This window comes from Copadichromis virginalis, linkage group LG20 (assembly GCF_057382275.1).
Source record: "Copadichromis virginalis isolate Kocher_CV1m ecotype Utaka linkage group LG20, C_Virginalis_male_GT1.1, whole genome shotgun sequence".
NCBI lineage: Eukaryota > Metazoa > Chordata > Actinopteri > Cichliformes > Cichlidae > Copadichromis > Copadichromis virginalis.
This window is the reverse complement of record NC_140637.1, coordinates 22,808,307-22,833,376: the sequence shown is the minus strand read 5'-3', so window position 1 is coordinate 22,833,376 and position 25,070 is coordinate 22,808,307. Positions and strand designations below refer to the sequence as shown.

At 40.7% G+C, this 25,070-nt stretch overlaps 2 protein-coding genes across 3 annotated transcripts; both read right to left on the bottom strand.

Moving 5' to 3' along the window:
• Window positions 1-397: 397 nt before the first annotated feature.
• slc17a9b (solute carrier family 17 member 9b) lies at window positions 398-18,597 on the bottom strand. 2 transcript variants are annotated; one of them, XM_085443885.1, is made up of 13 exons: window positions 17,853-18,597; window positions 17,117-17,314; window positions 16,477-16,616; window positions 15,009-15,108; window positions 14,601-14,731; window positions 14,385-14,481; window positions 13,575-13,671; window positions 12,055-12,142; window positions 11,916-11,950; window positions 11,630-11,745; window positions 9,473-9,528; window positions 9,365-9,394; window positions 398-481 (listed from the first exon to the last, which is right to left on the bottom strand). In XM_085443885.1, the coding sequence occupies exons 1-13, from the start codon at window positions 17,981-17,983 to the stop codon at window positions 432-434; spliced, it is 1,269 nt and encodes a 422-aa protein (XP_085300011.1). In that variant the 5' UTR covers window positions 17,984-18,597; the 3' UTR covers window positions 398-431. The 2 variants fall into 2 exon arrangements, with proteins under 2 accessions (XP_085300011.1, XP_085300010.1); XM_085443884.1 differs by lacking the exon at window positions 398-481 and adding an exon at window positions 6,425-8,990 and having other exon boundaries at window positions 17,853-18,594.
• A 3,403-nt stretch (window positions 18,598-22,000) lies between these two features.
• Window positions 22,001-24,755, bottom strand: LOC146684827 (glucose-induced degradation protein 8-B homolog). Its single transcript, XM_085444867.1, has 5 exons — window positions 24,663-24,755; window positions 24,174-24,303; window positions 23,830-24,026; window positions 23,533-23,730; window positions 22,001-23,064 (listed from the first exon to the last, which is right to left on the bottom strand). Exons 2-5 carry the CDS (start codon window positions 24,289-24,291, stop codon window positions 22,891-22,893), a joined length of 687 nt encoding a protein of 228 aa, XP_085300993.1. The 5' UTR covers window positions 24,292-24,303; window positions 24,663-24,755; the 3' UTR covers window positions 22,001-22,890.
• Window positions 24,756-25,070: the final 315 nt, after the last annotated feature.

Sequence of the window (25,070 nt, the reverse complement as noted above, 5' to 3'; positions counted from 1 at the left end):
AATACTGATTGAAAGTCAGAGTTTAATGGATACATCTCTTGGATTTTAACATCTCTGTTTGCAGATTTTTATCAAATTGTAAAAATGTGTTCAGTGAGCAGCCACTATAAATTGGAGCTCTGTAAGCATATTCCTTTTGCGCCGTGTTTGGAGCTGGCATGAGAGAGACTGCCTGCAGCTTGTGTGATGGTCTGTGGATATGTGTGGATGTGGGGGGGCTTATGTGTGCATGTGTACTTAAACCTCAGGCCATGAAAGTGTGTGCGTGTCTGTGCGTGTCTGTGTGTGTGTGTGTGTGCGCGCGTCTCATTATGTGTATGCGGTTGCATGTGTATGGATCAGTACGTGCGTGTTCAGGGGGAAGAAAGAGTGTAGGTGAGTGCAGGAGACAAACCTGTCAGTTTCACAGCTGGTTTCTCTGGCTGCAGGGCTCAGGCCGGAGCAGGGTGACACTCAGCATCACAGCACCACAGCACAGGGCCTGGGGTAAACACACCATCATATACTGTAGAGGCAAACACATACACACATACACATACCTTGGTTGGCTGCCCTCACCCATAAGACCAAGAGACCAGTGAAACACACCACCTGGGCAAGTCATCATATCTTGTCAAAGATTTTTTTTTTTTTCCTTTTTGGCTCGTCGAAGGTGTGAACAACATCACAGACCAGATTGCCTGGCAATGGACTGACCATCATGTTGTAAGGAAGGGGCGGGGGAGGTTGAGAGGAACACAGAGTGAGAGAAATAACAAGAGAAAAGTATAACGTAAGATGAGAATGGATGTGTCTTTAGTAGCTTTACCGAAAGACGGAGTCGCTTGTCTCCCCGCATTATGAGCTCTAGTTGCTCGTTTGCAACTATCACACTCACTCTTGACGCCTTATTGATGATAGGAGTTGGCGTGGACTATTAGCTGGGTTGTCGCTTCCTACGTCAAAAAGAGATGGCGCTTCCATCCTTTGGTCTCATTTCAGGACTTGTTTTATAAGTGCGTTCCCGAGTGGAATGGACTCTGCGGATGAAAGAGCCTAAGGCAGTCTCCCCCACACCCTCCCCACATCCTCCACCATCACACATTACCATCTCCGAGTAGATGGAAGTGATGGCAATTTCTTTAGGGTATTAGGAGGATGCTGGCCCTTTTTAAAAAAATTTTTAGTTCTCATACCAAGTACAGTTTTGAAGAAAAATGATCATCAAGGTAAGAAATGTGTTACATGAGTTAAGGTGATAATTATAATTCTGTGCAAAGCAGCTGAGCAACAGAACGCAGGTATGTTCAGGAAAATAAACAGCCCCACTGTGAATTCTGTTGACATTTTGCAGAGAAAGAACCCAAAGTGAGTCAATTATAAAAATAAAGTAAACATGTTGACAGGAGAAACGAAACTGTGTTTTGACTGCTCCTGTCGAGGGAGGTTCCCCTGTCTAAAGTTTACATAGTAAATGATTATGCTTCACTGATTTTGCCCTGGATATGTGTGTGCGCGCGTCTCTCTCTGTTTGAATGTGTGCACTCGGCGATCAACTTCTGCTAAATACTAATTACTGAATACTTAGTACGGATGCCCTTTCTATTGGGTCCCTTTAGTATAAACATTCATTATAGTGCTTTTTCTCCTTTGTAGCTCCATCATCATTATTCCACCACATCCCCTGAGGAGTGAGACAGAGCCGAGGCCGAGGCCGGGGCCGGACCAGGCTGGGAGAGAAAACACTAGAACCAGAGCGCCAGGACCTGGGAATGCACACAAGTGATATTTGTGCGAGGAGATCAAAAAGCGTTTACCTTTAGATGTTTCCCTGATATGAATATTCAACATCCTTATTGAAATCTAATTTGGGTCTCCTTGTCTCAGGGGTCTTTTCATCAGTGCCTGTTGCCTGAGGCCACTGCTGATTGACAGCCAAACTTTAGTAAAGAGCAAGCAGGAAAAAAAAGGGGAGATCTGGTGGTGTTGGAGATGTGAGCGGTGTGAAGCTGGGGAGAGCTGGAACAGATGAGTGGAGGGGTACTGAGGGGGGGTGGGGGTGGGCGAGAGGGCGGCGGGGGTGATTTATTTAACCTCCTGGTGTGCATGCACAAACAGAATGCAGCAAATTATTGGGAACATAACAAGCAAAACAGAACTATTTCACAATATTTTATGATTTCAGGCTTTTTGTTCTCTAACCATGTTGTCCACATGGACACAGCGGTATGTGAAGAAAGAATCACTATACTGGCATTTCTTTTCTGAAAAATAAGCAATTGGATTAACCACTTAATTGATGGTTAATCAGCAACTAGTTTGAAAAGTGACAATTTTAAACAATTTCATGAAACAGCTTAAAAATGTCTCCTGAAGCCAGATTCTCCAGTCTGAGGAGTTGCTGCTTTTCTCTGATATGTATCAATGCAAATCAAATATCTTTAGGTTTTGGACTGTTGCTCAGACATAACAGTGAATCTGACGATGCTGACCTGGACTCTGTCACTGATGAAATGAAAGTATGTTTATTCAAGCCTCATACTTTACATAAAAAACGTGGAAATTCTTGCTCATTTTGAACCTACTACAGTGATATTGGAGCTTTTTTAAACCTTATACTTTAGGTTTATAATTTTTATACCATTCCTGTCCATCTAAAGCTGTGTATCTCTGAATATGATTATCTTAAATGTGACATTTTTTTCTGATTAGATTAAGTAAAAACTGGAAGTTTGTTCATTTTAAAGAAAAAAGCTAAGCAATGTCTCTAATCTGAATACATGGCTGCTTCTGCGGGCTCATGAAAACTTTAATTTTAAAAACACCAAGGCAATTACAGGAATGGAAAAGGCATATGCGACATTGTAGAATATCATACACTACTGTAGATTAAACAGTATTAAAATCAGCTCAGCCTTAAACATCTACTGCAACAACAAAAAAAATGCAACAAGAATATTAATCCAAAATGCCACACACTGTATCTGCGAGGGACTATTTTATTGTGGAATAATTACCTTTATTTGTCATACTTTAATTACATTCTGCTAAAAATTGTTAAATACTTTTGAATGAAGGTTTTTAACTTGTACTGGAGTAGTCTTAATGTGTGCTGTTATTCTTACTTCGGTAAAGGATCTAAAAGCCTCATTCACCCAATCACATACATCGCCTTGACCAACACTCCCACACACACCATCCAATCAACCCCACTCGGGCCAACTCTAGGTTCAGTAGCAACCGCTTCAGAATGCACAGTGGAGGAGCTGGGGATCAAATCCACCCCCCCAATCAGTGCACAACCCGCTATTCCCTTCTGGGCCACAGCCACCCCCAGAAAGCTAAATCCAAATCCACCTTCCCCTGGACTCCACTTCTGGACTCAATCGGGATAATAAATTTGAGATTAATTAATAACACAAATAAACCGCAACCCTAGATCTGCATACCTGCTACACATAGCAAAGGGGCTGTGTTTATTTGTAATTTACTGCTCCAGTCACCTAATTTATTCACCCCAGTATTCAAGTATTCATTTTTTTCAAGATCATATAGCAAGAGATGCACTGAATGTTGTAATTCAAATTTGCTTGTTTCAGGTGAGATGAGACGGTAAGATAACTCATCCTCAACTGTTTGATATTTCTGATTAATTGATGATTTTATGAGCAGTAGCAGAAAACATTTTGCGATAAGAGCCTCCCATTTTTGGTTAATGATTTTTCTATCTCTTTTCTTTGTGTTTTGAATTTTTTAACAAAATGTACAAAACAGATTTTACTGGCAAATGATTTATGAAAAAATAATGAGAACACTGGGAGCTAAAAGAAATACTTTTACTCGTCTTAATATTAAAAATATTAGGAGAAGTAAAGTCATTCTCATTAACAGCAACGCACAGACATTCATGTTTAATAAATATACTTTCATTTGTTATGGGTGAACTGAAAAGGCGTGCTATATTTACCCCATCAGTGTTTTATCTGTTCTGTTCTTGCCTTAAAACCAAGCATCTGACACTCTGTGCCAAAGGCGTAGCACCATATTGTTTTCTAAAATTATATTTCTAAACATTTGTTCAGATATTTGTCTCTGTTTCTGACTAAGGACCTGTGAACTCCATAACCATTCATTTGGCAAAAGAAGAAAAATCTGTACTCTCACTCTGACTGCAGGGGAGAGCTGGTTTGCAGTGAAGGAGTGCATTTGTGTCTTTGCTTCTCAGGGTTATATAATAAATATTAGACTCTGAAAACAGCCTGAGCCTCTTTTCTGCTGTTGTGGCTCTGAAAACAGAAAACATATCGCTGCGAAGGATTCAAACCAAACATACCTGTGGGTTCTAGAAACAGACCAAACAATTGCAGGTGAGGCTGAAATGAGATACAGTAGAGCCATGTGCATGTATACACACACACACACACACACACACACACACACAAACCAACACTGTCCTCATCTGGCCAGTGGGCTGAGCATGGTTTAATGTTATTATCACGCAGGTGTGGGTCTTGTCCCTCAGGGTTCCATTAAAATGATGCCCCTCTCAATGGAGGCTCCATTTGCTCTTTAGATTTAACACGGGCCATATGTCTAGCAGGAGGCAAACAGCTGATGGGGTTTTAATTGACAGAAATCAACATATTTGGTTGTGCGCATGTGTATGTGCGATGGTGCGCTAATGGTGGATGAGCTTGGGCATCAGGGGATCCCTTTAAAGGGTCAATTATCTATCAGAAGAAAGAAAGAAAGAAAGAAAGGGATGGAGAAACGCTGCGGGTCTCGTTTAGCATTGTAGGACATAATCATGCACATCAGTGAGTGATTACAATTTCCTTCATTTTGGAGCTGACATTCATTGTCCATCCCAGGAACACACTGGGTGTACAGAGCACTAACTTCATGTTTCATTCAGCTCCACAGAGATAATGCACCAGGCTGCAGTCAAATCATGTAAAATTACCTCTGTCACAGAGCTGCTTTAAGCTCAGGAGGGGACCCAAAACCAAAGACTGTGTCTGCTGTTGTGTTCAAACTCAATCGCTGCTATAACAAGAGACTGAAATAACAAGACGTAACATACGAAACCATTTTACACTCACTTAAATGGAAATATTTCTTGGATGATTGGTGAAAAATGGTTGAAAGTAGTTCGAAGTCCTGAAGGATAACAAAACGTTAGGCTAACAGGCGCAATGCAATTAGCACATAAAGCCTGTCAATGGCCTTCAGTATCACAGCCCTCTAAGGAGTGGGAGACTTGTAAAGCCTCCTGATCTATTGCCACAAAGTGATTAATCCTCCCTAACAATGACCAGTCTTAAACTGGGCCTCTATATTATTAGGTAGTCCTATATAGCATTTTAGCTTTTCACTAATTAGCATTCAGATCAGGGACCCGAGAGACAACCCCTCCACCACAGAGGAAGGACATAGGATGAGATGGCGACACAGTGAAATGTCATTAACTTGATGTTAATTACTAATTAATGGGGCTATTTCATTTACATGTATCTCTGGCTCTCTGATGGGCCCTGCATTTACTGGGTTACTCCTACCAGCCAACAAGTAGAGAGGAGGTGGGGAGGGTTTATCTCCCCCTCTCTCCTCTACTCTCCCCTCAGTGTTTCATCTCTGCTAATTAAATAGTGGGCCACTCATCATGATTATGTCTGCTTTTACAACACCATTTTGTGTCAGTGAGAGCACTCCAATAAGTGACTGGCCATCTCTTTAACACCGACGTGTTTTCTTTTTTTATATGAACTGTACATCAAAAAGCTAGATTCACTGCCAACCCGCTCCGCTCCTCTGACTTTTATCTGACTTGTTACTTTCACTCACTTGTGACCCCTCCTTTTTTTTTTTTTCTTTTCATCGCCACGCGGCAGCCACAAGCCATCCGTCTCCATAGCAACCCGAGCCATTCGGTCCCATGAGGGGGAGTGACTAGCGTCTGGCCATTCGCACGTGGGTAGTGCCAGCTAGCCAACATGGCACACAGCATCCTGCCATATGGTGCCACCACATAAGTACTGCTGGCCTGGACTCGGGATCCGGGGCTGTAGTGTGGCCGGTAGTGTGAACACGACGAACCTGCGGTGGAACCTGCTTTGGACTGGTCTAAATAATGGAGTCCAAATAAAAGGTTCCCAGGACAAACCTTTATGGTTCCTGAAAAGCTTGAACGCTTTGTGTATGAAAAGGCTCTTTCGTGCAGAAGCTGGCGATATTTGCTGCAAATCGACATTCATGAAAACTTCATGGGTATGCTGTTAAACAGGAGGACCCCTTTATACATAACAGGAACTGTGGAGTATCTGGAGATTGGGAAGCACGCCGTGTGCTCGCCTCATTACTGATGCTGCACTGCCTCTCTGTGGAGATGCAGAGAAAATACACGCAGTATTTTCTCTGTGCAACATATTGAAGAAACTCAAAATAGTTGACAAAAATATATTTTTTTTTATTCAAACTCAAGAGCTTTTAAATACAGTATATCTGAAACACATTAGAATACTGCATTTTATTTTATCTAACGTGTACATTACAGGTTATCAAAAACTATTTGACAGAAGGCTTTCAGCAACCTGTAGTAAGATATGTTGGCGAAAACTATTTATAATGTAAAAGGTTTACATTTTCAAGATGTGAACATAACAAAAAAAAAGAGGCATGTGGGCATTTGTAAATAGTGCAGTGCAAGCAACTGTGAGATCCAGCATAAGAAAAAAAAAAACTGTTGAAGAGTGATTATTTTGTACAGTAGTCTTATGTAAGACACAAACACAAGCATGATCTGATGTCCCCGCATTTGTGTTGTTGTTGGATCATCAAAACCTATGTTGTGATGTCATCACAAGCTCATAACCATAACTATAGCCAGTAACACTAACCCTAGCCCAAAATCACACCCTAACGAACATTAATTATGATGATCCCGGAACAATACCAATACGTGGATATCGATACACCCAAGCAAAACACACTCTGTGTACGGCCACACTAAAAACATAGTGTTGGAACAGAATTTTAAGAGATTTGGGGAAAGATACTCGATTTTAGATAAGAGTTTTTAAAAAGGTAATCATAATTTATAGCTACTTAGGATTATGTTTTTCTACCAAACACAAAAATAAATAGGTAAAGAAATGTTCTTTTTTTTTTTTTACTCTGAAAGACGGAGAGCTGCGCTTTAAATAAATCCAATGACTTCATTCTTTTTTGTAACAAGTGACAATGCCAACATCAGAAATGCACTTCATGTTACACCTCCAAGTATACATGGAATAAAATCCTAGAAAATATAAGCCAATGTGGAGTTGTATGCCAATAACAGTAACAAAAGACAAAGAGGCAACAAAAATCCAACAAATAAGGCAACTATCAGCAATGTACAGCAATCAGCACTTGACACTTTGTTACCACGAAGGTGCATGTCTTGCAGTTTTCTTGTTGCTCAACTGAGGCACGAAACAATAAATGCATAGATTTAAGGTATCAAATAAGCATCTGGACCTAACATGAAAACAGAACTTGTAAAACTGTGAACGCCAAAGATAAACATTACATTTACCTAAACCTTCAGACGGAGTTATGCAGCTAGTTTTACGTTGCTACATAGGTTTCCAGTTCGATTGTACTGAATCCGATAATTTATCGTTATCTCGCCTGTCCCCTAACATTCATAACGTCACTGTGTAACTTGGAGACTATTTCAAACTGCCTTAGTGACAGCTAGCACTATCTATCATGAAAAATTAATGGATGCCCTCTCAAATACTGATATCACTTCCTGTCTAGTGCCTAAGTAACAAAGGTATTAAGTGCGATGATAATAATGCAACCTAAAAAGGTTTCTTCTTGAAGAATCGTGTTGTCTGCATGTGTTGTTTTTACATTATTATGATATCACACTGGTGATTATTTAGATATATTTGTTGTCTATTTAACACAATTTAAAAAAAGAAAGTCTTTCAAACTCTATCCATATAAATATAAAATTACTCAAAGCAGTTAGGTGAGGTATTTCTATTCCATGCAATTACAAATAATGAAAACACAATTATTTAAATTAATTAATAACCTTTGGTCTTTCAACTTAAAACAAACCCTTGGAGACAACGATCAGCGAGAGCGCCTAGGCAAAGCCTTGCTGCCATAAAGCTCTTGGTGATTCGAACCACAGAAGGTAAATTGTATAGGACATTAAACCGCCTTTAAAGTAATTAGTGGCTGGGTAATGAGGTGTCACTCAGATCTCTCAGTGATGGCTGAGTGAGGCGTACTAATAAAAGACTTCAGGTATGAGAGGCTGGACTCTCCCTGTGTCATCCACGCCGCCTAACCCATCCCTGCAGGACAAAAACAAACCACCTCGGTCTGTCACAGCTCTCACTCCGGAGAGTGACACATCCATCACTGTCACAGCTCCTTCGGCACAAACACAGCAGAGCAGTGGGCTATGGCTTTCAGTTAACAATCTGTTTGATTTTCTTGTTCCTAAGTAACACAGTTTGTACACATGTTAAGTGTAAACTATTTTCCATGGAGCCTGGAGGTAGTGTAGTCTTTCCTACTTCCACGTTCTTCTTTAACTAGCACAGCACCCTTTAACACAGTTGTCTTCTTTCCAGGATCCAAGGTTAAAGCCCGACAAGACTTTTCAGTAACATTGTGCAGGCTCTGCTGTGTGCTGCTGTTGCAGTCAAACAACCACAGAGCCAATCAAACTTTTCATAATTGTTGTGTGCAGTTCCATCTATGCGCTGGATAATATCGCAGCTGCTGGTTGCCCGAGGTCACATTCAGGTCCCTCCAATAACTGACGATTTAGATGTGTATGTTGTGGTGGCGGAACTTAGTAGAGTCAATGTCAACCCGGCGTGCCTCAGCGAATGCCAGGAAGGTACAGAGGCCAAGCAAGTTGACCGTGGTGATGAGGGCAAACACAGAAGCCCATGAGCCTGTCGCCTCAATGAGATACCCCGAGAAGTACACCATTAAGACCCCTGCACAGGAACACAGAGTAGCTATAAATAGCAAAGCAGCACAAAGAGGGTAACAATATGTGCAAGTGGCAAAACTATTCAATTTGTCCCACATCTAAATTTCTACAGAGAAAATGTCAATCTTTTCTGTGTCCCTCACAGGACCACTAACTGTCATCTCCTCATCCCTGTATTATTCATCTGACACAAACTTCATCATGGTCCCTTGATGAAATATGAATGGGACAAAGAGACAAGCGGGACTGACATTCAGCACATCACCTCAAAGTTTGAATTTAGAGAAGTGAATCAATGATTTCACTTAAAAGCATGGAAGCAACTACTGGTAAAAGATTAATGACATGTAGATATTTTTTTAATTAATACAAACTCACCTGAGAAAGCACCGCATGTATTCATAACGCCTGGAAAAGAAATGTACAGTAATTACTCGTAAGGTGTGACATTTTGCCATTGTTCTAAAACACATTTTTAGAACTTACCAAATAAAGCGCCAGCACAGGACGGAGCAAGATCTTGAACATTTACAGAAACACCACTGCAACAGAAAAACATGTCATTGTCAATTTGAACTTCAGAAATGACTCTAAATACATCCCAAACCGCAACAGAGTATAAGCCTAACTCTGAATGGCATTTTTTCCCATAAAAAAACAGATGGAGAGAAAATCTGTGTCTGTATGGGCTACTGCTGAATGCATATTTACTGGTTTATTGTAAACATATCTATATCAATTCCACTCTCTTTTAGTCATCAAGGCTGGAACCAGAGTGAAGAATAGATTTTCTTTAGTGAGTTCGAAATATCATTAATGGAGCCACATAAAAACAAAATGAAATACATTTATTGTCCACATCATAATCATTAAATTTACTGATTATTACTACGAGGTAATATATGTATATAACTTATACTTTTTATTTACACCATTCAAATATGTATAAAATGTAGTATTAGGGCCACAGTTAGAAAAAATCTATATTGATGATTGTTTTGAGAATAAAGTTAGAATTTCAAGAAAAAAATCAAAATGTGGAGATTACAGTTGATTCAAGACCAACTGCCACGGTTGCTGTACCTTCTGAGTTAGTGAAATCATACTTCAGAATCAGCTTTAGTAACAAGGAAGGAAATTTTTTTTTCTTTAAGCACATAAACACTATTTTATCAAACAGAAAAACCACATGGCTGGTAAAAGGCTGCTAATGAACAGATGCAAAGTCATTGATGGTTACCATGGTCATTGTTCCTCAAGCTTCCCCTTTCAATATGCAACTGAATACACTAAAAGAAGTGCACTCACAATTTCATTTAAAGGATATCTGATTATTTTTAGATATATTTTTGATAGGGTTAGCACTGTTGCCGCACAGCAAGAAGGTCCTGAGTTCAATTCCAACATCAGGCCGGGGTCTTTCTGTGTGGAGTTTGCATGTTCTCCCCGTGTTTGCGTGGGTTCCCTCCGGGTACTCCGGCTTCCTCCCACCGTCCAAAGACATGCAGCTTGTGGGGATAGGTTACCGGTAATTGGAAAATCCAAATTGCCACTAGGTGTGAATGTGCGAGTGAATGTGAGTGCGAATGGTTGTCTGTCCCTGTGTGTTGGCCCTGCGACAGACTGGCGACCTGTCCAGGGTGTACCCCGCCTCTCGCCCTATGACAGCTGGGATAGGCTCCAGCGCCCCCCCCCCCCGCGACCCTGAAAAGGAGAAGCGAAAGCGAATGGATGGATGGATATTTTTGATATCTTATTGCTTTGAACAAATCCCTTAAAAGCCCCAAACCACCAAAGAACTGATCATTGTTTTCTTATTCTTTTTTATCCTTTTCTTTAGTCACTCTTTTTTAAAATGTTCCTCTGTGCCAAAGAGCTCCAGTGTTGTTCACAAGTTATTAAATACACATCAATGAATCATACCATTGTAGCGGCTGTACCTTCATTACCATAAACCCAAGTTGGCTTGCATACTTATTAGCACACCAAACATGCATTGATGCATTCTTTAAAAAAAATGCAGTATTTACTTTGGAAGTTATTTTAACTTATTATAATTAAAGCCGATGTTTATGCCCTGTTAGTAGCTGGGATGACGAATTCCAAGACAAACCAAGGCACTACTAGGTAAAGTGGTTAAAACATAAATGCTTACAGACACTGATCCGATACAATGACAACTAGACAAACTGCATGCCTAATAAAAGCTGAGATCTGCCAAGTCTTCCTTGGTTATGCCTGAGCCAAGCAGCATGATTTAAGACTTTTTCAAATACAAAGTTGTACACTGGGGGGCGGAGTGGTGAAATATTTAACATTTAATTTCTAAGCAGCTATGCAAATAAGGGTAATATTCTGAAATTGTATCATCAAGTTTGAGTGAACAAAACACAAAACAATCTCTCAGGAAACACCACATTCACATGTAAAGCTAACCTCACATCTGCACAAATACCCACAATGGGGCAAAACATTTCTTACTAAGGAACAAGCAGGTTAAAGACCATTTAATATTTGATCCAGTCACGTGGGATCAATGTGTTCTCATAAGCACCTCTGTCGGGTAATGTTTAGAAAAGTTCAGGGCTGCAGCATAAGTGTGAATACAGCTACAGAGTGTGAGGAAACAATGGGTGGCAGTACCTGTGACTGAAGGTGGTGAGGCCCATGGTGGCAGACACAAATGCTACAGCCCAGGGGAAGGTAGTTGTGCCACACAGAAGAAGGGTAAACACACTGGACACACCCATGGAGAAAAACTAACACAGAGGGATGGACACATTAAAAAACCCCACATCAAACACAATTGTACATAATTCATTACATAAGCAGTGTAAACAGGACAGTCATGCACTTTGTACTGGGAAGAAGAATCACACTAAACATGCAACATACAACAGAATAACTGAACAACTGAGAAATATCGTACCTGCATCAACTTCCTCACTGATGCTGTATCGAAGCCTGAGGGATTCAGAAGAGAGATTAGGGAAGTCCAATGTAACGATATCAGTGCACTAAACATTTAAAATAATACTGATGTACAGTTTATTTCTCCTATTGTTTACCTTGACTGATGAGGTGGTCAGAGAGACAGCCACTAAAGAGGGATGACGGTATGGCCACTAACCAAGGAATGACATTGAACACCCAGCCCTGGAAAGATAAAATATTTTTGGGCTTTATTTGACCACATACAGCAGCCAGCTTCGTGTAGTGTATCAAGGACATGTGCTGTTTTAGTGACCTGTCTCAGTGATGATGATCCTAACAATTAATGACAAATAACTGTGACTTAATGTTGCTTTAAAAAGTCGACGAGTCTTAAAAATTATTTTTAGAAGATGGATGTAGAAACCCAGTGGTTTCTTGACTGCATTTTAAAGCCTAAGCAATAGCATTTTAGTCACTGTCATGCTTTTAAGGAACCAGAGGAACCCATGTTTAGGAAATATGGCAGGGTGCTAAATATACTTGTTCTATACCTGACAAACCAGCTGCCTACATCACCAAATCTGGCAATCAAAGCGGCCACAGCTAAAAATCTTAGAAAAACCACGAGTTAAAACAACAAGAAAACCCACCAATTGTAGAGCTGTTATGAATTTGGGCCATTTTTGTGCTAGGTTGTAAACATGCTTTGCAGTGGTGTTTGTTAATTTGGACATTTTAGCATGCAAATCTATGGAGATTGCCTCTGTTTTGCAGCCAGGCTCAAGTGGCCCCTCCAGGAACTATAGTTCTTGTAATTTTTCCAGCTGCTTGGTCAGACAGATTTTCAAGTTAAAATGCTCAACATTGTACCATAAGTAAACATGTTTGCAGCCTAGTACAAAAAAGGAGGTTTTGGCCAAAAAAAAAAAACCCCACCTAATATCTACTTCCATAACAGTTCTGGGAGGTTGATTTTATTTTTCATCCTTTCTTGTAATCTCCTTCTTAAATTTCATTAAGTCTTAAAAGATGCAGAATAAGATGTCCAAAGCTAGTTCACCTCAGCTAATTTGAGTCACTGAACCAGATGACTCAATTGCACTTGTGTTACTTGTGCCTTTTGGAGCCTGTTTAATGCAACTACCTGACATATAATATTGCTGGCACCATTTTTGCTGGTTATTTTTTCCTACAGCCTATATGTGAATTCTAAAGAGTCAAACTGTAGTATTTTATTCGTATGTTATTCAGCAGATATCTGTGTCTGTGCAATGCAGTCTATGAATCCTCCACAGTGTCATTTAAGTGGTCACTTCTGGTTCCATGAAACCAGGATGGTGATGGCCAAAATTCTAAAATCAAAGCTTCAAAACAGGAGTTTACAAAAGAGTGCATTTTTCCTTGACTTTTCCTCAAGCGCCACCATTTGGTCAAAATTTTAACCTATTCAGAGTTTTGATTTATATAACTGCAAAACTTAGAACATAGTTCAAAGCGCCTTTATATCTAATTCTACTTTCACAAAGTCACTCACATGGCTGTAGACTCTAAGTCTAGTAAATAAAGGTGCAGTATTTCATATTTTTATCCCTTAAGCCCTTTTTTTATTGATTGGTTTCTCTAATAATCAAAGGAGTCATGAGAAAATAGTTACCTTGGCATCGGGGAATGTGTCTTTAAAGAATGTTGGCAGCCATGACAAAAGAGTAAAGAAGGTGCTCGCCGTGCAGAGGTGCGTCACTATTACAGCACTGGTTATTGAATGAAGAAAAACAAGTCTCAGTGAGCCCATTATAATTACACAACTACTCGCTCTGGGTTTTTTAGCACACAATGACACATTGACTTAGATACTGTTTTTCCTATTAGACAAAGGTTTGTATCTGTGCTATTTGTTATTAACCGAGACCTCTATGAAGGTATGATGCATTATGTTAAAGTGAGTCAACAGCATAGTAATACTTACAAGCCTAAACTACCATGTAATATGTGGAGGTGTCAACAGGGATCAGATCAATTAAGACCACACATGTACTCTGTGTCACTGAAAATGGAGCACATCAGGTGTATTACAGTGTATAAATATCTAGGTCATAGGGAGGGACTGGAAGGAAAAGACCTCAGAGACATGATTCAGACAGTTGAGGAACACCAACATAAATCCAATAATAAGATATTTTACATATTTCCACATTCCTCCACCTATTTTTTTTCTTCTAGCTCAACACACATGCAATGGTTACAATTAGTATTCTGAAATTTTGAGGTTGCAGTAAATCAGCCGAAGCATTACATCAGAACCTGAAGGCACACAGGCAAGATTATTGCTGCTTATCCATCTGAATATGAAAACAAGCATGCAGTACTGCACATGTGCACAGAGCATAAAATATGTGTGCAAAAATTATAGGTGCAATTGCACATAAAGTCACACCCTCATAAATAAACACAGGCTTTATCTCACCAGACAGCAGGTTGTTTTAAGAGCCGTAACCAATGTCTTTTGGTCAGTTTGGACTGGGCTCCACTGCTGCCCAGGGACTCCAGGGTGATTATAGGCCCTACAAAACACAGATAAAATACAGGAACATGAGCACAGAAGAAGATGCTGACTCCAGCTGAGCAGGTACAAGATAAGAGACAGCACAGAAACTACTGACACAGCTGAAGCATCACTTGCCTTCTCCTTTGAGTAGATATTTCCACATGCAGTAGGCCCACAGGACTGAAAGGAGTCCAGAAACATAAAAAACACTCTGCCAGCCGTAAAGGTCCAACATGAGGGAGCCTGCCCCCCCAATTACCAGAGTGCTGGGAAATAAAACCACAACAACATGACAAGTTAAAACACAACCCTGTAAAAAGACATTTCCGCATGTGATTAGTATGACAGAATTTTATTGTGAAATTTCCTTATACATTTTTACAGAAACAATAAAATCACCATATGTAATAGTAACTGCTATTAAAATCAATAAAAGCACAAAAAAACTTCTTGTTTTGCAATAAAAACACCCAATAATGAACTAAGAAGGAACACTCAGCCTTTTCTCACTACTACCCAGTTATTGCATAACACTTGACTCACCCCAGATAGGAGCCACTACCCACAGTGCTCATGAGGAAGCCTCTTTCACTTTCCACCACCTTTTGTGAGCACAGACTTGCAAGAGAGGGGTAATGAACTCCTGACATGAAAACACAAAGCATAACCAAATTTTAGAAGGGCTTAAGGTTCAGCGGAAGAACGTTACACATTATTGTCTAATAAGACAAACATAAAAATGTGACAGAAAATAGAAACAGAGTAGTACATATGATACTGTGCTGGGTTATTTGAAATAAAACAATGCAGTCAAATCAATTTAAGGACACTTTTAAATGACTAAACTTAATCGCTGTTCTAAAGCCAAACAAAGCAAAGTACAGATGTCTGTTTGACAAATCGAACATCCCACCAGCAGAGGTAAATATGTCTTGATTGCTCAACAAATATGAGAATTATTATTTGTTTTCTATATAAAAAGTAGCCATGATGAATGTAGGATACTCAAAGATCTTGGATTCCTGGGATCCCACATTTTTAACATTAAAAGACTAGCTAGTGCAAGGGTGTTTTTAGCATTTCTTTGTTGTCTCTGCAGTGGACACGTTCAAGTCACATTCCTTGTAAGTGTGACTGACAAATTGAATCATTAAACACAAGACAAACGTCCGCAAACATGAACCAACAAGGACTTTAACAAGTGTCTGCACGAGTTCATGTGGGTCAGATAGATTATTTCGACTTCCCTGATGCAGACAGTAAGCAGATGCATTGCAAACAGAATTTTGTAAGAAATGCCACAAAAAATAAATGAAAGACCATTTACTGGCAAATGTTCTTGAGGCATTAAAGGCAGCAGCAGTTGTGGTCAGATGAATAATGTCTGATTGCCCATCCCTACTGTTCTTGTGCACAATATCTTTAGAGCACACTGAGAAAATCTCACCAAATCTGGGGCAAACATTCACTTGGACTCAAAGAAAGTCACTCTGACCTCACATCGCTTTGTTGTCTCTTCAGTTGTTGTGAAGATGATATCTCAAGTAACCCTAAAGGAAATTTTGTGTCTTCAGGTTTGGCACGAACGTCTTCTTGGGCTTAAAAATGTTTCAAGGTCACATAAGGCCATAGATAGAATAGAAAATTACAAAAACGTTAAGGGGGGGGGGGGGGGGGGGGGGGAGTGGTGACATTTTATATTCAAAGGGTCAAAGATTTGCACATTTGCATGTTAAAGGTCTGAAGAATAATCAAAAAACTTCTGGCCCTCACTCAACACTGTATTTCAGAAGTCTTCACAATGTGAGTCCATTTAAACGGAAGCATGACTTTTTGGCAGGGACATACGACTGAAAAACAGCAATTACAGATGCAATAAGTCTTGCAGTTATCGGGAACCCGAAACTGCGACCGATGGGAGTACTGTCCGAGACCTTTTTCATTACCTGGATCTTACACCTCACTAATGTAATCTCAAGTGGTGATTCATCTTGCACACCGCTAATCTCACCTTGCAGTAGGCCCATGAGGAAGCGAGCTAGTGTCATAGAGAGGATCGGCTGGGAGCAGAAGTGGGCCAGGATTGGGGTGAAAGCTGTCATTGAACCCCAGGCTGCTGCAGACAGCAGGAGGACCTTCTCACCTCCCACCCTGTGAACAGAGCACAGATGGGTTGCATTAGCTTTAACTTTGGCCTACTAAGATATCAACTTTTGACTTCTAAGATATCAGCTTGGAAGAACACATTGAGAGGTTTTAATCTTTTGGATAACTTTGGCTGAAAATATAATCATAGAGAATATTTGATCTAAATAAGGTGAGCATTTAGATCAAGTATTTTGGACTGTTAACAGTTTCTAGAGTGGGGAAAAAAAATACTGTGCAGACACCCATGCAGCTTATCTGTTAATGACACTGTGACTTAACATGACATTACAGGGCAAACATCTCGCTCTGTAGACTGAGCAAACACCACTGGGCTGCTTACGTCAGTGCCAGCACGGTTCAACATAAAGCGACTTGATTTTAATTACAACTCTAAAACTAGAACAGATGCCAACTGAAGACCCGCTTCAGAGTTCTGTAGACTCAAGATGATTTTCAATCATAAACCCAGAGCCTACCAACTTATAGAGCATGCGGTTTCTTACCGGTCACTCACGTAGCCTCCGAACACCTGAGTGAAGCAGTAGCCCCAAAAGAAGCTGCCCAGTACCATGCCGGACTCCCTCTTGCTCCAGCCGAACTGCTCTGCCATGCTGACGGCACAGATGGGCATCGCCACACGGGCGCAGTACAGGAGGCACGTCCCCAGCAGCAGCACCACTGTCCATATCCTTGCCACAGGCCTGCACCGGAGGAGAGCAGAACAATTTGAATTTGGCTGCACATCCCCCAACAGCTGGGGACAAACTTTGGCCTTGTTAGACCAGTTCGTAGGGGCTGTCTTATCTACAGTATGTGGCGGAAGCAAGTCCAACCTGTAGGGCATTCAACAGGGGTTAGTGGTGATGGGTTCTAACATGGTTTGGTTAGATTTATACATAAGATACTAGTATTCAAAATGTACATCATAACTTTATAATAGTTCATGGCAGTCTTTTCATAAAGGCAGCACTGTTATTTCCTTCTTTTTAGCCAAAACAGCACTGCATAAAAACACTGAGCCATGAAAGGCCAGAAAAGATACGTGTCACCACCAGATACAGCACTTCAGAAACCCTGAGAGGACCGGCAGGCATTAAGCGTCATTAACGATTTAAAAGTTAAAAACTCTCCCCCCTCCATATGGCCTCTGTGAGCCTTTTAGGCGGTGGGTTTGATTTAGTAGAGTTGTTAAAACATGGTTAAAACGAGCCCCGATGAGTTGGTGTTACCAACGGTTACCTTGACCAGCTGGTGTTGTGTTCAGGCCACTTCTTATGACACCCGGGGACGATCTTGGCGGGCGGGTGGTTGTCCTTGTGACAGACCAAATCTGGACTATAGGTCTTGCCATGTTTTTGAATAACTGCCATTCAACGTGAGGTGACGGACGGCAGCCTCTTCTCAACCGCTCCGGGTATACTGCACTTTCTTCCCTTTCCGGTCGATCAGTGAGAAAAGTAAGCGTTCGGGTGAAAAGGGGAAATCTTCTCCTAAAAGTATGCGCGAAATCACATCATAGGATCCTGACGGTGAATTCCATACCCTGTAAAACTGGACTAACAGAGAGAGAGGAGGTGATCGCCGTATTCGAAACAGAGCTAGAAGGGGGGGCAGCCTGTTTTTCCTGATGCGCTAGGAGGAGTAATCCACGTGTCAGTTTTTCTTCCCTGCCTCCTCCTCCAGCCAGCAGCCACGCAGCAGTTCTTCTTGTCGTCGCTAGGGTTAATCAGGAAGTGGTTTAGCCCGGCTGCTTCATCCGTTACCTTATCATCTGAAACGTCAGAGAGACGCCTGTGACTCCGGGCCCTCGGCGATGATGACGATGCAGTACTGCAAGTAGAAACAGAGCCTCCGCGGAGAACCAGGATGGGCTCTGTCGGTGAGCTGTCCTTGCCGGATGAAGATGTGATTCTCCCCGTGCTGAGATGCAGCTGTCGGGATGGGGCACCAAAATGCGCAGTACCTAGAAGGTTGCTGAAATGCTCCCCCGGCTATACTGAGTTAGCAGGAAATTGTTACATAACACGTCACAGCATGTATGCTGGTTGCCGGTGGGAATTAATGTACGGCAACAGTGTAAAGTAACAAACTTTTTGATAGTAAAATAAGAGGACAAATTAACAGCAGACTTCACCTACACACACACACACACACACACACATACATACATACATACATACATATGTATATATATATATATATATATATATATATATATATATATATATATTTAAATATATATATATATATTTAAATATATATATATATACATATACACACATATATATATATATATATATATATATATATATATATATATATATATATATATATATATATATATATATATATGCCTATATATATATATATATATATATATATATATATATGGTAACATCAGGTAGAAGGAATTCTCAGAAGCTTGAGAAATACCAAGGGCTGAGAGCGGCGATTTGAAGGGTGAAGCCAACAGTGACCCCCAGACTGGTAGAGTGGATAGACTGGTAGATCTCTGTTCAGAACAGTGCAGTTCCAGGAACAGCAAAGACCCAAGCTTGAAGGATAAAGACTGCCCGCAGGGGCAAGTTAAGAATTTAAGATTTTTTTAGTTGCATATTTAGTCACCGTTTAGATATCACCGCAGTGTGTTGTCTGTCTCTATCTCATCCAATCACTAGCTTACTCTTCTGTTACACCAATCCTTTGAATATCCTTTGAATTTGAATCCTTTGAATACATCAGTGAATTTTCTCTGTGTTCTTCCTCTTTTTTTCCTGTCTGGCATCTCCATATTCAACATCTTTGTCTGGCACATCCATTTTCCCTCCTCTGCACATGTCTAAACCATTACAACCTTGCCTCTTTATCTTTGTTTCCAAAGCACTTAACCTAAGCTGTCCCTTTGATATGCTCATTTCTAATCCTGTCCATTCTTGTCACTCCCAATACAAATCTTAATAGCTTCAGTCTGCCTCCTGTCTTTTTGTCTGTGCCACTGTCTCCAAACCATGGATCCATACAAACACGCAGAGGCCTCACTGTCATCTTATAAACCTTCCCTTTCACTCTTTCTGCTGTCCTTCTGTCACAAATTCCCCGACAACCATTTTCACCCAGTCTACCCTGCCTGCACTTTCTTCTTCATCTTTCTTGTGCACTGTTAGTTGCTATGGATGACAGACCCCAGGTTTTCAAACTCATGTCATCTCACTAGATCTCCTCCTTGCATGTTCACCTTTCCACTTATCTTTTTCCTATTCATTCACATCAAATCAAATCAAATCACTTTTATTGTCACATCACATGTGCAGGCACACTGGCACAGCACATGCGAGTGAAATTCTTGTGTGCGAGCCCCACAAGCAACAGAGATGTGCAAACACAACAACACAAACGAGCAAAATACAAGAATGGCCAACCTGAAACTAATAAATATATGTACAATATATAATAGTGTATGCATTTCTGGATGTGTATACTAAATATTTTCCTACGTGTGTGTGTGTGTGTGTGTGTATACACATTTTTACAAATTAAATAGTAAAAAAAAAAAATAATAATAAAAAAATAAAAAAAATAATAATAATAAAATATATAAAATATACAGAGTTGAATATGTGCAAAACAAGTGGCATTTATATACAGTGTGGAGTGCATAATGTTGAAGTTCCAGTAGTGAAGCTGAGGTGTCTATGACGTGTTCAGCAGTCTGATGGCCTGATGGAAAAAGCTGTCTCTCAGTCTGCTGGTACGGGACCGGATGCTGCAGAACCTCCTTCCTGATGGAAGCAGTCTGAACAGTTTATGGCTGGGGTGACTGGAGTCCTTGATGATCCTCCCCGCTTTCCTCAGGCAGCGCTTCCTGTAGATGTCTTGGAGGGAGGGAAGCTCACCTCCAATTATCCGTTCAGAGCACCGCACTACTCGCTGGAGAGCTTTGCAGTTGTAGGCGGTGCTGTTGCCATACCAGGTGGTGATGCATCCAGTGAGGATGCTCTCAATGGCACAGTGATAGAAGGTCCTGAGGATGCGGGGGCTCATGCCGAATCTTTTCAGTCTCCTGAGAAAGAAGAGGCGCTGCTGCGCCTTCTTCACTGTTTTGTTTGTGTGTACTGACCACGTAAGATCCTCAGCCAGATGTACGCCAAGGAACCGGAAGCTGCTCACTCTCTCCACAGCAGCGCCGTTGATGGTGATGGGGGTGTGTACTTCTCTGCACCTCCGGAAGTCCACTATCAACTCCTTTGTCTTTGCGACGTTGAGGGTGAGATGGTTGTCTTGACACCAGTGGGTCAGGGCGCTGACCTCCTCCCTGTAAGCCGTCTCATCACCGTTGGTGATAAGACCCACCACTGTAGTGTCGTCCGCAAACTTCACAATGATGTTGGAGCTGTTAGTGGCTGTGCAGTCGTAGGTGTAGAGTGAGTACAGGAGAGGGCTCAGTACACACCCCTGTGGAGCACCAGTGTTCAGTGTGATGGGGGATGAGGTGATGCTGCCCAGTCTGACCACCTGGCGTCTGTCAGACAGGAAGCTAAGGATCCAGCTGCAGAGGGAGCTGCTCAGTCCTAGATCCTGCAGTTTCCTGTCCAGCTTCGAGGGAACGATGGTATTGAATGCTGAGCTGTAATCTACAAACAGCATCCTCACATACGTGTCTCTCTTCTCCAGGTGTGACAGGGCAGTGTGTAGTGTCAGGGCTATGGCATCATCAGTGGACCTGTTGTGGCGGTATGCGAACTGTAGAGGGTCCAGTGAGTCGGGTAGTGCAGAGCAGATGAAGTCCCTGACCAGCTTCTCGAAGCATTTGCTTACGATGGGGGTCAGGGCTACAGGTCGCCAGTCGTTCAATGAGGAGATGGTGGAGGATTTGGGTACAGGGACGATGGTGGCCATTTTGAAGCAGGCTGGGACTACAGACAGAGAGAGGGAAAGGTTGAAGATGTGCGTGAACACTCCAGCCAGCTGAGCCGCGCATGACCTGAGGACGCGGCCGGGAATCACATGTACTCCATCTGACTTCTTATACTCCAGAACATACCTCCACCACTCCAGGCTCTCTTCCATCTCTCCCTACTCTCATTAGAGATCACCTATACATGAATGCATCAGTAATAAGTATGATTCACAGGCAGGACACTTTCTAGAGTTAATAAAGTGAACACTTGTTTCACAGCATGTCATTCATCATTGTGTCTCTTTCAGTGAATTCCTATAAGTGAAAGTATGATATTGTTTGTTTGGTAACAGTCAGTATAACATGGTAATGTTTAATGTAATTGGTAAGCTGTCATATACCAGAATTTTAATGGAATTAAATATACTTGATTGCTCTTTACAGTTTGAAGTCTCTAGAATTGAAACACACCAAGTCTTTCAACACTTGCCCAGTTTAAAAATCCCACTTTTATTGCAAAATAATATCCCAGCAAAAAAAGAAAAGCACATTAAATTTTGCAAAACAGCGACTGGTTTCATAAATGTAAATAAATCCATCTGTAAAAGTGCCTCCATGTCTGCGGACACATTATCCATTCACATCTTTAAACATTATCAACAGTATTCAAAACACTGAAACTGAGGCTGCCTTTACACTTGATGGCATTCCGGTAATCTCCTAGATTTTCCCTCTATTGCTAATATTATATTTAGTCTGAAAGTCTTTGTGGGCATCTTTTTTTTAATAATGCCTCAAGCAACAATACAGCATAAAATCTGAAGCAGATTTTAACTTTAAAAGGTAACAGTAGCTTCAAACACCCCAAGTATCAAGTTGTGGCTACTGTCATCACACAAGAGTAGTAGCTGAAAGACCAACAGCTTAGCTGAGCAGACTTTTTTTCTAGGGATGGAATATATGTTTATTTGAAGCAGTGCACACTAAGCCAACCATTTATCCTGATCAAACTTTTCCTCCTCTAAGTGGTTACACACAGAAAGTGATAGCCTAATTTAGGCTTTATTCACACATTCCAATGCCAACAACTTTCCCTGCCAAAAGACAGAAAAACTAGTGTAACTTAAGTATACTAATTTTATATAAACAAATATGTAAATTAGAATACCAAGTGAAATACTTGCACGTCACTTTAGTGTGAGAGGTCATTTTAAAATGCCATCCAGTTTCCTGCACATTCTGAGTTAATAAAGTATCAAAAAGCAACCCTTACAAAAAGAAAAGGTTGTACTCTATATGAGTCAGTTTGTTGCGGGGTATGAATAGATAAAGGAAATGTGTCCATCTTGTGATGCTGTGGTACTTTTTTCACTTTGATCCTTATTTTGGGTCTTCAATGGTTCCCTTGCTGAGGTCAGTCATTTTAGGATACTTCACTTTCTTTTGGTCAAGTTCATTTTGAGCCCACAGCAGCAGCTTCAGGAGCTTGGCCAGCTTCGGGGTTGACTCTCTGTTTTCATAGTCTAGTACACACTGATTTACTTCACTCCACACCTAAAAAAACAGAAAGCAACATATAGAATAATTTCTTGTGTATGAAAATGAGATCACTTCATTTGATGTTCTCAGATTATAAAAATCTGTCTTCAGAACTACAGCAGACGTCACAGGATGAAGGTCACTTCCTGTTGATGGGAGTTTTTATCTCACACCATCACTAGCTGCTGCTCATAAGGGACTGTCTGATTGTTGGAGTTATCTTTGTAATACTGTTGGGTTTAAACCTAATAATATAAAATTCCCTGAATTGACTGTTGTAAATTCGCACAACATAAAAAAAGCTGAATTGAACTGAACTTTACAAACGCTCACTGGGTGAGAGTAGTACTGATAATTTAAATTGGCTTCTTATGTAAAACTGCTAGAATGTTCCCTTCAATCAGTTAAAGGACACTTTGCCTATACAGTAAATCAGTTTAAAATTATAATGTGTGTATAATAATTATAATGTGCTGATTCTACCTTTTGCCTCTGCATCATGTTAAGGAGGTCTCCGAAAGGTGACTCTTCTGGGTTGTCAAATGCCAGCAAGGCCAGCGTCCTCTCCATCTCTGTCAGACATTCTCGGCTTTCTTCCCCCTGTTCTGCTAGCTGAGACTGAGCAAATTCAAGGGCAGCTTCAGTCTCCCTCAAACGAATCAGCTCAATAAGATGCTGCTGCTGCAAAAACCAGAAAGCCATGGATGCAATCAGGTGTTAAAATAGCAAGGCATACATAACAAGAAGCAGTTATTAAAGTACAAAGCTGAGATGTCTCACCTGGAGATGAAAGTAGAGGTAACGATTTGTGTCCAACAGCTCTGGGTGCAGACTGTTGATTAGGGCGATAGCATCCTGGATCTGTCCTTTCAAGATCATTTCTCTGATCTTAATTCTTTCATCTAAGGAGTCCAAGTCCACACTAGGCTCTATCCCAGACTCCATCCTGAACTTCTCTGCTGCCTCCTTAAAACCCTCTGTTGGACAGGAAAAAAATATATATACATAAGAAAAAATCCGCTCCCAAAATCCACACTCACATCTATACTTGGCTTCAGATGTCTGTAAGAATAGAGATCTGAAACCCAACTTTCTGTAACAAAAACCACAAAAAGATACCTCACCTGTCACCAGGTAGTTCATAATGAGTCTGTTCATATCAGCCCTCTGGATGTGGACATTGTTGAGTTTTTCCATCCACTCCTCCCTTGTTATATCCTCCGGCTTCTCTGCATAACTCATTATGATAAGATCCTGCAGGAGTGCATCGGGGTTATGTTTACAATTTAAAAAGATATAATTTTAGACACCGAGAATATTGGCTTATGTAGTATTAACGGTTTATGTAACTAACTGTAATTCCTTCAGTGTGACTGCAACATGACAACATGACATATGAAATTCTACGTAACAATAGTTTGGGCCTTCTCTGAAAAACACAACACTGAAGCCTGACTTTCGTCAACACGAATCAAAACAAAGATAACCTGCACCTTTAAAAGCATATACTTCGGATAAACGCATCAAGGACGAGCCTTAATATATTTAATTATATTCTATTAGTATTTATATACTACATAATGTCCACATAATGGGTAGATTTATCACAATACCTGAATATTTTGTCGCTACTTTCAAGCAGTAGCTAGGTAGCTAACGGAGAGTAAGCCTCTTCTTCTTCTTCCTTCGTCTTCCTTATTTCCGGTAGCAGAATGTGCCGCAGAGAAAATGCTGCCCCCTAGAATAAATCCGAAGCACAGCAAATGCACACTCTGTGACAAAGTCCATTGTGCATAAAACATACCGTTTTCAGTGCGGTTTGAAGAGGACCACAGGTGTAGAATAGGAGTTAGAACAATCTAAAAATGTCTGTATTCATGTCTCTTCTTCAAAAAAGAGCTTTCTTCAGTAATTACCGCGAAATTAAGTTAGTGTGAATATCCTGATAAATCCTAAACCTGATACTTTACTCTGAAATCTGTTCAAATTATCAACTGACCAGACTCCCCTTTGTATTGTAT